At 36.6% G+C, this 12939-nt stretch overlaps 1 protein-coding gene across 1 annotated transcript; it reads right to left on the reverse strand.

Moving 5' to 3' along the window:
* Window positions 1–1894: 1894 nt before the first annotated feature.
* Window positions 1895–2467, reverse strand: LOC113360364 (histone chaperone ASF1-like). Its single transcript, XM_026603878.1, has 2 exons — window positions 2155–2467; window positions 1895–2091 (listed from the first exon to the last, which is right to left on the reverse strand). The coding sequence occupies exons 1-2, from the start codon at window positions 2465–2467 to the stop codon at window positions 1895–1897; spliced, it is 510 nt and encodes a 169-aa protein (XP_026459663.1).
* Between the last annotated feature and the right edge of the window lie 10472 nt (window positions 2468–12939).

The following is a 12939-nucleotide window of genomic DNA, read 5'->3' on the forward strand; positions in this document are numbered from 1 at the left end:
AAGATGCATTTTGGTTGCTTTGTTAGTCTGCTTTCAATCTGGCACAAGATCTTTCTAGCACTGGTTTAACTCATCACACGTAATTAGTCCAGCTGTGTAGCAGATGTCCCTCTCATCTTTATCTCTCTCCTAATCTTATCCAGCTTTAAAGCAGCGGACGCATCTTACAATGTTTATCTAGCTGTGTAGCGGATATCTCTTTATCTAGCAGTCGTGCGGATGTGTCTCCCCTTTTCTTCAGTCAGCTTTAGAGCTGACACCTTTAATTTCTCTGGCATTCTAGATACTTGGAGATAGGTTGAGAATATGTATGTCCTCATAGCTCTTTGGATACTTGTGACCAATTAGAAGTCATGGTTTTTGTGGGTACACCTCTGTTAAACCCACCCGAGATTAACTCGGTTTTATTTTTTAGTTTTGCTCGAGGACTAGCAAATAATAAGTTTGGGGGTATTTGATAGACACATTTTTGTGTCTAATTTGTCCTCAATGTATATATTGTTGTCTCTCGATTTTGTACTAATTTTTGTGTTTTATGTATTTGTAGGCATTTTTGGGAATAAAACATTTTTGGAAAAATCAGCTCGAAAAGTTGCCCGGGGCGAGCTTCATACATGGGTAATTTTGTTAATTCTTTTTAAGACTTTTGCATTAAAAATTAATTGAAATATGATTTAATTAAATTGGTTGTTATTTGATTAGATGGGTCATGCTTAGCTTAGGTGATTTTATGTTCCATGCTTAACATTTACAATCAATGTTTTGAGAATCTACTTTGGAAAAATAAGAGTCCATATAATTTATGTTTTGAGCGATTATTGTTGAGAATAAATCATTGAGCCCTATGTTATGAAAATTGGCCGAATCATTAGTCCCAGTACCTCTCTACCAATTTGTCAATATTTTTGTATATATATTTTTAAATCTAAAAATCCATTACCTTCACAAGTCCGAGAGTTTGAACCTCATTACTACAACCCCACGAAAAATATATAATCATAAAGCCAAATTCTCATTCATTTGAGAAGTTCGTTCCCGGGATGCCTTTGCTAGCTGAGCGTTCAAATGTGCTACTACAACAGTCCCCCACAAATACCTACTCACCTCGTCCAAGGGATCCAAAATTTGAAGAAGGTTGGCGCTGATTCGTTTCCTTTGCTATCAGGAAATATAACCGAAGCAAGGACATACAACAAGTATGCGGTTGCCGTCGCACAAACTTCCAAATCAGAGAGTAGTTCATTGTCTCTGTCTTTCTCAAGTGACCCCGCCATACATCTTTCTAATGGTTTTAAGTTTAAACTCTTTCTTTGGGTACTTCTTTCCCTTCACAAAAAGGCCAAGCGTCATCTTTTCATCCCATCCAAACAACTTCTGCGTCAATTCATATATTATTTTTTTCTAATCTAGGTTTTTCGTCAACTTGTGACCCGTGGATTTACCTTCAACCTGCAATCCTAGAATTTATTCTGCATCCTCGGGAATCAATGCCATCTCTCCAAAAGGGAATTGGAATGCATCGACTTCGCCGTAAAACCTCACACAAAAACATGATACTGCAGCCTTGTCATATGAAATCATGGAGTTCTGAATGACAGCATACAAACCTGAGTTTTCAACAATCTCTCTCACTCTTGCACATTCACCTTCTAGCGGCCATTTTTTTAATTTTTGCATAAGAAGATTGGTGTCTAAAAAGACGCGTGGCATTCTTTTGATCCTACAAAATACAAAAAAATATAAATTAAACATAAGAAATTGAGTATCAACATATCATATGAAAAGAAAAGTTGAGAATGTTACAATTGTCTCGTTGATGGTACGGGCCCACGAGCTATCATATCCAAATAGAACTTTGCCGCCGTCTTTAGGTTCACCTCTGGCTTTCCCATTGCTAAGACGAGTAAGCTGAAAATGCTTGGGGTGGAATGTGTCGCGCGCTAGGTGCGATTGGGACTTTCTTCTTTGGTTGTGGTTGCGCTGCATCCTCCTCAACCTCCTGAATCTCCTCCTCCTCCTCCTCCTCATCACCACTATCACCATCATTTCTTTCATTACCATTTCCATAATTACCATCATCCTCATCCCCCTCTTCATCACCGCTACCACCACCATTTCCATCATTACCATCCTCATCCTCATCATCATCATTACCTTCATCCTCCTCTTCCTCAATATCTGCCTCCTCATTACCACCATTACCACCATTACCATTACCATCATCATCATCATCATCATCATCATAAGCAGCATATTCACCTCCTAAAGGAATTTCTTCATGTTCCGCGACTTCTTCTTCATCGCTTCCAGTTGCAGATACAACAGGAGAGGATGAAGCTGACGATTCATCACATGGGTCTCTGGGTTCGCGAATAATTAAGGATACCTCACTCGGTGTTTTTCCTCGTAATAGACCGACATTTAGGTATTTTCCGTTGCGGGGAGTTCTGGATGGAGGAGTTACCATGGCAAGCTTATCTTTTTTATTCTTGCTACTATAGGCCAAAAACAACAAAATATCAAAGGGTCTTCAGAAAAAAATCTTAAAATAAACGACCCTTTGAAATACTAACGACCACATGTACTTCGTTACCGATTCTCAAATATGCTTGCGGATTCAAGCGTTTTTCCTTAACGATTATTTCATTATTTGGGATAGAGCGGTGGTTTGGCATATCATAGAATCGTTAATGAATACAAATGGTCGTCTAAAGAATCGACAACATTTAACTTATATGATTAACGACTAGATACTCTAGCACACAAACATACTAGAGTCAATTTCACCTATTACTAATGGTTAACGATTTTTGATGAACTTAACATGCAAATCAAAAATCGTTAAAAAAAAAAGGTTAACGATTCTCACCTAGAAAAATTTAACTACACCAGGGATCGTTTTCTCCGCCATCCTAATGGTTGACGATTTCTCAAAATTCCAACATGCAGAAGAAAAATCGTTAAGCAAACAAGCCTCATGATTAACAACTCGATTTCTGAGAATCCAATTTTTCTGATTCAAACCCTAATTTTTCATCAGAACATCAAATTAAACTCAAACCCAAGTTAGAGTTAGGGGTTTTAGTGGACATACCTTCTGATTGGATCCATTTCCTTCTCCGGATGATTTGATTTATTCCTTGTTAGAGCATTGCTCGGTCGAACTCGCATGGGTTGCTATCTGAAGCATGTTTGTCAATGTTAGTGATCAAAACTATAAGTCTTGATTTCTAGTCTACTATAGCTAAGGTCTCCGACTAGGATAAAAAATATAGTTGAGCTCAAGAACTCCATGACAATCATCATACAAGACGAAGGACTACTCAAGGAACTGGTGGATCTTCGTCAACTAAAAGGTATGTGGAGACTTGAATTTATCTATCACTCAAAAGTTTATTTATCTCCTATGTTGAGACAAAAGTCGTTTTTCTATATAGACTTAGATTATACACATTTGCTATTTCGAGCTGAGTTTATCTCGCCTATCTATTTCTCGAAATATGTGTTGGTAAGATTTCACTTTAGCCAAGTTCATCTTTACCTAGTGACGAAAGTCATGACAAGTTTTAATCACTTTGAAAATTTGCTTACTTTGACGAAAAATAGTTTGTGAATAACAACTATAGAATATCAACATCCTCTAAGAATGTTTCAATGATTGAAATGAGAGTTTAGATTATATAAACATTGGAGGATATACGCATTGTTGTGGAAATACATATATGTATAAGTCCTTATTCCTTGAACCGAAGTTTGCGAACTTTATTGATCAAGAGAACCAGTATGGTGGCATGAGCCAAGTCCGCGAACTCAGTCCGCGAACTGGTAGAAGTTCTCGTCCCGAGAAATTCTGCTGGAGTTTGTGAACTCCGCCCGGGAACTTAAGTCCGCGAACTTGAGTAGGTTATATCTCAAAACGATGTTTGTGGACTTATTCTTATATAAACTAAGGAATGCAAATTGCAAACCGTGGCTATATAGTTCATGAATCGATTCGAGTGAATCAAATCGTTTTTGGTTCAATTGTGTCATGTGTAGTTATATGAGATTTCCTTGCAATTGAACAACTCTCTAATTAGTTTATTTGAGTCACTTGAATTAGTTATGGAGAAGAAGAATATGGTTGATATGAAAGTGATCATATGGCTAACCATTTGGTTGACTATTGTTGAACCAACAAATGTACAAATTTGGGTATGGTTACACAAGCCTAGAAATGTGCATTTCATTTGTGTGTAACAAGCTAGTTTTCGATCTAACGGTTGAAAGATATTAGCTTGAATCTAATCAGGTTTTCATCTAACGGTGAATATTGAATGCTTTGTTACCAAGCTAACATTGATTGCAAACCCTGATTTGAAAGACTATATGAAAAAGAGGGGGTCTAACAACAACACCCAATATTTCTCTTAACAATCTGTATGGACTAACTCCGAAATACTTTGCTAGAAAATCAACTAGACAGTCAGACTAAATCTGGATAAAAGTATCTCAAGGAGTTAATATCTCTCTCTTGTTTTTGATATTACTCAAGCTAATAGAAATCAACGAGTCCTAATCAAACACAAGGAATACTTGGACGGTACCAAAGACCAATGTCTAAGGATCAATCAATATCAATCAACAACCAAAGGTTGGATTTCTAATTGATGATCTTTAACGCACAACCTGTATTATTTCAATTATATAAAAAATATAATGCGGAAAAGAAATAACACAAACACTAGAAGTTTTGTTAACAAGGAAACCGCAAATGCAGAAAAACCCCGGTACCTAGTCCAGATTGAATACACACTGTACTAAGCCGCTACAGACACTAGCCTACTACAAGCTAACTTCGGACTGGACTATAGTTGAACCCCAATCAGTCTCCCACCGATCCAAGGTACAGTTGTACTCCTACGCCTTTGATCCCAGTAGGATACTACCCACGATTCCCTTAGCTGATCTCACCCATAACCAAGAGTTGCTGCAACACAAAATCACAGACTTGATAATAAACGAATCTGTCTCACACAAAAAAGTCTGTCGAAAGGATAAATCTGTCTCCCACAGATAAACCCTAGTTTTTGTTCTGTCTTTAGATATAAAATCAAGGTAACATGAACCAATTGATAATCCGGACTTATATTCCCGAAGAACAGCCTAGATTAATCAATCACTTCTCTACAATCCTTCCTGACTACACATGCGGTTTTTCGAGGAATCACAAACAGTGAGACGAAGATATTTGTGACTTCTTTATCATGCCTATCGGAGAACTCTCACGATATCAAGACAATCAATCGATTGTACTGGTACGATAGAAGATGCAAGATCATATCACACAACTACGATAAAAGTAGTATCGGTCTGGCTTCACAATCCCAATGAAGTCTTTAAGTCGTTAACTCGAGTTTAGAGAAGAAACTCAAAAGTTAATGGAGATCGACTCTAGCGAGCGCACTAGTAGCACACATACGTGTGGGGATTAAGTTTTGCTCTAGCTAGATGTCTCCTATATATATCCTTTCAATTCAGGGTTTTTCCTTAGGTACAAAGCAAACTCTATCCACCGTTATATGAAAACCTGATTTAGATTCAATCCAATATCTCTCAACCGTTAGATCGAAAGACATAACTTGTCACACACACTTGGGTACACGTTTACTGGGTTTGAGAAAACCATGCCCAAACGAGTATACGTATGTTGGTTCAACATGATAACCCAAAAGGTCAACCATATGAGCATCTCATATTAATCATGTTCTCCTTCACCATAACTAGTTCAATTGACTCAAATGAACTAGTTAAGAGTTGTTCAATTGCTATGAGATCTTATGTAACTACACAAGACACAATTGAAACAAAAATGATTCGATTCGATTAGAATCGTCTCATGAACATTATAGCCACGGTTTGCATAGAATATTCCTTAATAATTAATGTTTCATGTTCAGAGCACATCTTTAGATCATAACCTCTTAAATTCACAAACAAGTTCGCAGACTTAAGTTAATCGGTTAAGTTTTCCAAACTCAACAGAAATTCTCGGGTCGAGAACTTCCTCCAGTTCGCATACTTAGCACACAAACGAGTTTTGGAAATCCCAGAAGAAATTCTCGGTCAAGAACTTTCGTCAGTTCGCGGACTGAGTCTGCGTACTGGGTTCGCGGACTGAGTCTGCGGACTGGGTTCGCGGACTTGGCAAGCCAACTCCACAATCCTACCGATTTCTCTTTATCAACAAAGTTCGAAAACTTCGGTTCAAGGAATACATGGTCATATAATCTAAACTCTCATTTGAATCATTGAAACATTCTCATAGGGTGATATTCAGTCGTGAAGAACAACAAACCTTTCTCGTCAGAGCAATTTCCAAAGTGATTGAAACTTTCATGAGTTTCGTAACTAGGTGAAAATAAACCTGATCAAAGTGAAACGCTTTACCAACACATGATTTCGAGTAAAAGATAAGCAATGAATACTCAGCTCGAAATATCAAGTGTATATGATCTAGTCTATATAGCATACGACTTTTGTCTCATAAGAAGTAGGAGAAGAATAGATAGACTTTCGAGTGATAGATAAGTTCAAGTCTTCACATACCTTTTTGTTGATGAAGTTCCACGGTTCCTTGGTGTAGATCTTCGTCATTGTCGTTGAATCAACATGAAGTCCATGAGCTCAACTACAATTTTCCTATCCTAGTCCGAGACTTAGCTAATAGGCTAGAAATCAAGACTTTATAGTTTTGATCACTAATATTGACAAACATGCTTGATATAACAACGCATGCGAGGTTGACCGAGCTATGCTCTAACACTATATAAAGGAGAACTCTAGCAACTGGGATACCTAATCCCCACACCTTCTTTGTGATACTAGTTGTGCTAAGCTAGAGTCGATTCTTCTTTAACCTTTGGTTTCTTCTTCTAAACTAGGTTAACGACTAAAAGACTTCATTGGGATTGTGAAGCCAGACCGACACTACTTTCTTGTAGTTGTGCGATCTGATCTTGTTGTTTCTATTGTACGAGTAAAATTGTAATAATTGGCTTGAGATTGATATCTCCGATAGGCAATATATAAAAGAAATCACAAACACTTCGTCTCATCGTTTGTGATTCCGCAATATCTTCTTTCGCTGCGTTGATTAAGATTATTGTGAGGTGATTGATAATACTAGGCTGTTCTTCGGGAATATAAGTCTGGTTTATCAATTCGTTCCTGTTCACCTTGATTTATCAAAAGACGGAACAAAACTCGTAGATTTATTCGTGGGAGACGGATTTATATATTACCGTAGACTTTTCTGTGTGATACAAATTTGTTTATTAAAGTCTTAGACTTGGGGTCGTAACAACTCTTAGTTGTGGGTGAGATCAGCTAAGGGAATCAAGTACGTGGTATTCTGCTGGGATCAGGGACGTAGGAGCATAAATGTACCTTGGATCAGTGTGAGACTGATTTGGGTTCAACTACAGTCTAGACCGAAGTTAATTTGGAGTAGGCTAGTGTCTATAGTGTCTTAATACAGTGTGTGTTCAATTTGGACTAGGTCCCGGGGTTTTTCTGCATTTGCGGTTTCCTCGTTAACAAAATTCTGGTGTCTGTGTTATTTATTTTCCGTATTATATTTTGTTATATAATTGAAATACCACAGGTTGTGCATTGTTCAATCAATTAGAATACTCGACCTTTTGGTTGTTGATTTAAATTTATTGACACTTGGATATTGGTCTTTGGTACCATCCAAGTTATATCTCTAGTATTTGATAAAGACTCGCATATTTCTATTTGCTTGAGTTTATATCAAATCGAGAGATTGAGATATAAACTCTTTGATATACTTTTTATGTAGATTGAGTCTGACTGTCTAGTTGATTCTCTAGAAAGTATATTGGAGTTTATCCTTACAGATTGCTAAGCGAAATATTGGGTGTGGTTGTTGTACCCCCGTTTTTTCAATTGGTATCAGAGCAGGCAAACACGTTTAAAAGACCTTACAGGTCTGTGTTTGTGGCAGTCTGAGTCTGAGGACAGAATCTCTGACATATACACATACCAAGATGTCTTCTAAAGCTTTTAACTATGCCAAATGTCTTGGGAATACCTAAAAGTTTTACTCCTTAGCTGATTCTTCCGAATCCCGAGGTAAGAAGATTATTCCATCTTGTGTCAACAATTCTCTCTCCGATGAGATATTGGACACTATGGAAAAAGCTGAAATGAAGCTCACCAGAATCTCAAAAAACTCTGCTGAGATTATTGATTTTCAGGATCATGATCAGCTTATTGATGAATTTGAAAAGTCTCTTGATCGAGAACATGAACTCTATAGCATCATTGAGTCCTTCTCTAAGAATATTGAAAAACTTCTCCAAGAAACTACTCTACAACGTGAAAAGATTAGTGTTCTTGAGGATATTTTTAAGGAAGACTCAATTAGAGAGAAACGTTTGATCGAGACGCATTCATCAGAGCTTAACAGGCTTCGTGTCGAAAAAGAGAAACTAGAAGCATCCCTTACTCTAGCCACTGAACAATGCAGATCCTTGAAAAAGGAAAACTCTGTCTTAATGAGAAATTCTTCTGTACAAACTAATTCTCATGGATTGCAGTACATGAAGGATCCTCCAGAAGAAGGTTGTGACAAGAAAGTTATATACAACTTGTAATCTTCTCATATGGATATGAAGTTAAAAGTGGGGCCTTTTATTGCTTCTCCTCCACGAACCTGTACATTATGTGGAAAAAAGAATCAGTATGCTATCCATTATTTTGCCAGGAGGAAACAAATTTCTAAACTTCATAATTTGCTTCTTTTCACTGTCAATGGAACAAATAGTCGTTCGACTACTGCAGTGAATCGCATTCCCACATAAAACCAGAAACCTTATAAATATGATCTTTTTCATAGAAATCATCACAGGGTTCAAATGCGTTCTAGTGGTATAAATTCTTGTGCTGCTGATAAAAGCATTCCCTGTGTTTATAAGACTGTTTCTGATAAATATAAGTCTAGAAGATGGATCCCTCTCTATCTTGATCCTCTTGAACCAGTTGCAAGAGGTCCTAGATTTATTCCTCAGAGAAAGCCTTCTGACGGATATGATAAACACACCGTGTCTTACTCTTCTGGGATGAAAGACAACCGAAGAAAGGCGAAGAACACGAAGATCAAACTGTCAGATGATATATACAACTCCTCTCTCGATGATCATAGTGGGATTAATTTCCACTCTACCACCTGACTCCAGGTATTCTTTTCCTTGTTTCTAACTTGAGATGTGCAAGGAAATTTATTGAGAAATACTCAAGTATGTTGTATATTATTTCAATTTGAGTTTTTTTGCTGACGGTCCACAAACGTCTGCGTCCTCCTCTTGAGAGTTCTTAGGGTTTACAAAAACAAGAGTTTCCTTCTCCTGTTTACATACTCATATATATTCTCTTTATTGTGTCTTTCCATCCCTAACAAAAATTATATGGAGAACTCTGCAAAATCTCAAGAAATTGTGCATCTTGATATGGAGGAAGACGCTCAAGTACGTGAGTCAATTCAAGAGCTGGTTCTAAAGAAGATATTTGAAAAAAAGGATCACAACTTCTGGATTAATGATTCTGTCAAGGATTTAATTCGTGTTCAGAATGATTCAAAGGTCAAGTTTGCAAATCTTCAACTGCAAACAAACCAACTCTTGGATGGTCAGGACAGAATCCTTGCTAATCAGAATATTCTGATACGGAATCAAAAGAAGCTCATTATGGACTGCGCCAAGGCTAGACAACTTGCTCGGGTTGTTGATCGCAAAGTTAGTGTTCTAACTCATGAACATGGTGTGTCTACAGTCAAGAGAATAAAGGAAATCAGTGATGCCTTCTTTGATGGATTCATTGAAAGATATGAGATTCCCAACGAACTTTGATTTTCTCCTTTATTTGCCTAGTAAATCTTCTACTTTTCTTGTTTTGTTTAGAAGAATAACTAGAGCTTGGAATAGGCATTATTGTGATTACACATAGCTATGTCCAACATTTTCATCTTCTTGTTTTTAGATTTATTGGTTTAAATTCTAAATTTGTTTGGAAGATGATTTTTGCAGTATTAATCTTTATGGTTTTATATATTGCAATATTGTTATGGGATATGTGTGTTTGAGTCCGTGAACTATGATTGTCCCATACCTTGTCAAAAGTAAAGTCTTTCGTATGTCGATATGCATGTATGGATAAAAGAATGAATAGATTTTTGACAAATACAAAAATTAAACCTATTATGTCAATTATTGATGGAAGATAGGTTAAAATCTTTTGTTTGCAAGGATTATGTCTATTGAATGTCGTTATGCGAATAGTGATGGAAAATAGAATGAATCCTTGTGTATTCCGCAGTATTGATCTTCCCTGATCCATATTTTATGTATTACTGTGAGGATCCGTAAAGTGTCTTATGTTGAGCACTAAAACGACCAAGTTGATTATTCTTATGATTAGATTTGTTGTTGTTCCTCGAGCTACTTTATGTCGAGCATATTCAACTATATTAATCATCTTGTTTGGTTATTTAGTTATTTCTCCGTAAGTTTTCTTATGACGAGCATGACCAATTAAATTGATTACTTTTGTGATTAGTTTGGTTGTGTATTTCGATTAGATTAATTATGGGTTCTCTTGTGATTAATCTAATTGTATTTATTTTTGAGTCTCCATAAGTTCACTTATGTTGAGCATTTGTCGATTAAATTAATCATGGGTTCTCTTGTGGTTAATTTAATTGAGTATTTTGGATTCGAATTCATACTTGTATGTGATTTGTTATGTCCAAAGAAATCCTTCTTTTCTTTCGAAATTAAGGTCGCTCTTGTTGTTCTTTCGGGAATGACATTTTATGGGGGAGAGTTCTTAATTGAACTTGTGCTTAATTTCCAAATCTTTGTGGGGAGTGCGGCTGTGGAATATTATAGGGGTTATCTTGTATCTTTATAAACTCCTTGATGAATTCATTTAGCTTCGGCTTTATGATTGCATCTAAATAAGATGATATGTATTTATTTCTTTTGGTCATGAAATGTCTCTTTCGGAAATTTCATTAGGATCCCGTTCTTGTACCTTTGCCAATTTTATTGACAAAAAGGGGGAGAATTAATATGTAGTTCACACTACAAATACATATGGTTTTCGGATCATTATGTAAGGGGAAGTGGTTTCCATGTGAGATGGAGTATTGACTAAGGGGGGGTGATCATATTACCATAATATTGTTGTTGAAGTTGTGATACAATTGAACTTTGACGCTGTGTAATGATACTATGACACTGTATAACAATGATTGAGAACTCTTGTTTTCTCGTTGTTATAGCTACGGATTTTCAACAACGATGATGCTGAACTTACAACCTTTGGGATCATTGGAGTACTTGGAAGTGACGAAGATTTCGAGTAATGTTGAAGATTAGATGTGTGGAATAGGAGCTATAAAAGTTAATTTTTATTTATTTTTTGTATTCCATATGCATTGATAGTTTTGTCACTAAAATTGACAAAGGGGGAGATTATTAGAGCATTTCTCGGTCGAACTCGCATGCGTTGCTATCTCAAGCATGTTTGTCAATGTTAGTGATCAAAACTATAAGTCTTGATTTCTAGTCTACTATAGCTAAGGTCTTGGACTAGGATAGAAAGTGTAGATGAGCGCAAGAACTCCATGACAATCATCATACAGGACGAAGGACTACTCAAGGAACCGGTGGTTCTTCATCGACTAAAAGGTATGTGGAGACTTGAACTTATCTATCACTCAAAAGTCTATTTATCTCCTATTTTGATACACAAGTCGTTTTGCTATATAGACTTAGATTATACACATTTGCTATTTCGAGCTGAGTTTATCTCGCCTATCTATTTCTCAAAATATGTGTTGGTAAGCTTTCGCTTTAGCCAAGTTCATCTTTACCTAGTGACGAAAGTCATGACAAGTTTCAATCACTTTGAAAATTGCTTAGTTTGACGAAAAATAGTTTGTGAATAACAACTATAGAATATCAACGTCCTCTAAGAATGTTTCAATGATTGAAATGAGAGTATAGATTATATAACCATTAGAGGATATAAGCATTGTTGTGGAAATACATATATGTATAAGTTCTTATTCCTTGAACCGAAGTTTGCGAACTTTGTTGATCAAGAGAACCGTTATGGTGGCGTGAGCCAAGTCCGCGAACTCAGTCCCGAACTGGCGGAAGTTCTCGTCCCGAGAAATTCTGCTGGAGTTTGTGAACTCCGTCCGGGAACTTAAGTCTGCGAACCCAGTCCGCGAACTTGAGTAGGTTATATCTAAAAACGATGTTTGTGAACTTATTCTTATATAAACTAAGGAATGCAAATTGCAAACCGTGTCTATATAGTTCATGAACCGATTCGAGTGAATCAAATTGTTTTTGCTTCAATTGTGTCTTGTGTAGTTACATGAGATTTTCTTGCAATTGAACAACTCTCGAACTAGTTCATTTGAGTCACTTGAACTAGTTATGGTGAAGAAGAAGATGATTGATATGAAAGTGATCATATGGCTAACCATTTGCTTGACTATTGTTGAACCAACAAATGTACAAGTTTGGGTACGGTTACACAAGCCTAGAAACGTGCATTTTATTTGTGTTTAACAAGCTAGTTTTCGATCTAACGGTTGAAAGATATTAGCTTGAATCTAATCAGGTTTTAATATAATGGTGAATATTGAATGCTTTGTTACCAAGCTAACATTGATTGCAAACCCTAATTTGAAAGACTATATAAGGGAGAACTCTAGAAACTGGGAAACCTAATCCCACACCTTCTGTGTGATACTAGTTGTGCTAACCTAGAGTCGATTCTCCTTTAACCTTTGGTTTCTTCTTCTAAACCGGGTTAACGACTTAAAGACTTCATTGGGATTGTGAAGCCAGACCGATACTA

Source organism: Papaver somniferum, chromosome 3 (assembly GCF_003573695.1).
Source record: "Papaver somniferum cultivar HN1 chromosome 3, ASM357369v1, whole genome shotgun sequence".
In the NCBI taxonomy this organism is placed as follows: Eukaryota; Viridiplantae; Streptophyta; class Magnoliopsida; order Ranunculales; family Papaveraceae; genus Papaver; species Papaver somniferum.

Coding starts and splice junctions, on each gene's coding strand:
- LOC113360364 (XM_026603878.1), bottom strand. CDS start 2,467: ATGGTAACTCCTCCATCCAGAACTCCCCGCAACGGAAAATACCTAAAT. Junction 2,092..2,154: donor TGAGGAAGAGGAGGATGAAG/GTAATGATGATG, acceptor GCGGTGATGAAG/AGGGGGATGAGGATGATGGT.